Genomic DNA, 2,251 nt, shown 5'->3' on the forward strand with positions numbered 1-2,251 from the left:
AAGATTTCTCTTCCAAAACAACAGAGACCTTTCAGTTTAGATTTAGAACTTAAGAAACATGACCTCATGGGGATTACCAGGATGATAAAGTTAAAAAGCAAATGCCTTGCAGAAATGAGGTTGCAATAATGGCATAGCAACATCAACAAAAGCATTGACCAACACATAGAGTAAAAAGAAAGCTGAGATGAGCCAAGTACCCAGTGACAGTCTCAACATGCGGGCTGCTATTCAGGCCTCCAAGTTTTGTGTCAGTTGTGCTTTTTGTCCTTTAGGTAGCTGAAAAGCATCTCCAAACCCCCCTCTACCAGCTCCGGCAGAGGCTTAGATAAAGGGTTATGGGAAATATGCAGCCCTTTGTCCATGGGATTCCAAGCAATTCTCTCCAGTCTACGTAGCAGGTAGAGTTCTTCCGGGAGGTTCTGGATGTCATTGTTGTTCAAGTTCAGCAGCTCCAGGTTTGTGAGCAGGCAAAGTGACCTTGGGAAAGAGTGGATATTGTTGCACTCGGCGATGAGGATCTGCAGACTTGCCAGGCACTGGATGCTCTCAGCGATATTCTCCAGGCGGTTAGAGCCGACATGCAGGAAATCCAGCTCCTTCAGAGAAAACACACAGACGGGGATGTGCACAAAATAGTTGTTGCTCAGGTTTAGCTTCCTCAGTCGGCAGAGGTCCACATAACTGGCAGGAAGCTGGGACAGGCAGTTGTGGGACAGGCTCAGGACCTCTAGGCTCTTGCAGGCGCTGAGCTCGGCTGGCACCTCAGTCAGGCGGTTCATGTTCACGAACAACACCTTCAGGCTCTTCAGGAGGCTGATTTCTCGTGGGAGACTCTTGAGACCATTCCCGCACAAGTTCAGCACCACCAGCTGAGTCAACTTCCCCACCTCGGGAGGGAGAACCCGGAGTTGGTTATGGGACAGGTTGAGTTTCTGGACCTCAGACAAGCCCCATAGGAAATTGGGGATGTCCGTCATGCCCTTGGTAACCAGGCTGAAGCTGACATGCCTCATGCCCCGCTTCAGTAGAGATCTTGGATCCTTCCCTGAGAGCAAATTGTCATCCCACGGAGAGAATTTCTGCCTCCTCCCCAGGAGTCCTATCTGCTTGGCATCTTTGTCCTTAGAATGGGCACTTGATTGCCTGGACCCCATCTACCCCCTGCCACCTACTCTCAAAAGGCAGGGTCTTGTCCTACCCCAGCAGCTAAGAGTCAGGCTGTCACAGGCAGAGAAGGTGTGAGGTGAAATCCTGGCCGTGGTCAAGAGATTGCAGCGGGAAGAAGTTCTTGCAGAAATCCAAGATGCCCAGCGAGGCCTGTCTCCGACAGAGACTGACAGTGGTTTCTCTCTGAGAAGCCTGAATGTAATGCTCTCCTGGCCCTGGTGGCTACAGAGCCCCAGTGCCTTCTGAACAGCAGCTGTCCCTGCCATTCTGCCAGCGTTTGGTTGGCCTGTGTGTGCCAACAGGTCACACGGAGGCTGCAGCTCACTTTCCTTTCTTGGCTTTTCTTGGGCGTCACAGTTGAGCAGGGTGATTAACAAGCCCATCTCCCCCAAAGAAGCCCAGCAGAGCCCTAAAGCCAGCCACCAAGCCCTGTCTGTGTGCGTGATCTGGGGCACTAATCCAGACACCAGACAGATGCTGAGCTAAGCACTACCACAAGCAAAAACTCCAAAGCTCAGGGCACACTGTTGGGCACATATTCCCAAGTTGAGAGATTTTAGGGTGTGAAAAATAACAAAAGGAGTGGGTGGGGCTGATGTGAGGGAACCTGGAGACACTAGTGCTGGGAAATGTACACTGATAGAAGGGTGGGTGTTGGAACACGGGATCATTGCAATCCAATCATGAACAACTTTGTAATTGTCTATCTCACAGTGATTCAATAAAAAATAATTAACTAATTAATTTTAAAAATTAATAAGAGGATTCTGAAGCCCAGAGGTCCTACCAGTGAATGGTGTTTAATCAGAATTTGTGACAGGTGATATAGTGGGAAGACAAGGAAGGGGGTTCTGGAGTCCCCCAGTCTCACTTTAAGTAGAAAAAGATGAGCTCTGGGCTCATCTCATGTTAAAAGTGAGCTTTGGGCTTCTGAGTTACTAAGATGCACCTCACTCTCTTGCCCGCTGTGGGGTGTGACCTAGCTCCCAGGAACTCACAACCAGCTCTGGGGTCTCTCTCTAGGAACTGGAGAAACTAAGTCAGTGGGGTTGAACTCCTGCCATGAAGGGTGAGTCTGTGC

The 2,251-nt window shown here is 49.9% G+C and overlaps 1 protein-coding gene across 1 annotated transcript; it reads right to left on the reverse strand.

Annotated features, from left to right (window-relative positions):
• Positions 1 to 251: 251 nt before the first annotated feature.
• LRRC30 (leucine rich repeat containing 30) lies at positions 252 to 1,157 on the reverse strand. The gene has a single exon (XM_056138461.1). It carries the CDS (start codon positions 1,155 to 1,157, stop codon positions 252 to 254), a length of 906 nt encoding a protein of 301 aa, XP_055994436.1.
• Between the last annotated feature and the right edge of the window lie 1,094 nt (positions 1,158 to 2,251).

The sequence above is a fragment of the Sorex fumeus genome, unplaced genomic scaffold (assembly GCF_029834395.1).
Source record: "Sorex fumeus unplaced genomic scaffold, SorFum_2.1 ptg000128l, whole genome shotgun sequence".
NCBI classification, from domain to species: Eukaryota; Metazoa; Chordata; class Mammalia; order Eulipotyphla; family Soricidae; genus Sorex; species Sorex fumeus.

Coding starts and splice junctions, on each gene's coding strand:
- LRRC30 (XM_056138461.1), bottom strand. CDS start 1,157: ATGGGGTCCAGGCAATCAAGTGCCCATTCTAAGGACAAAGATGCCAAG.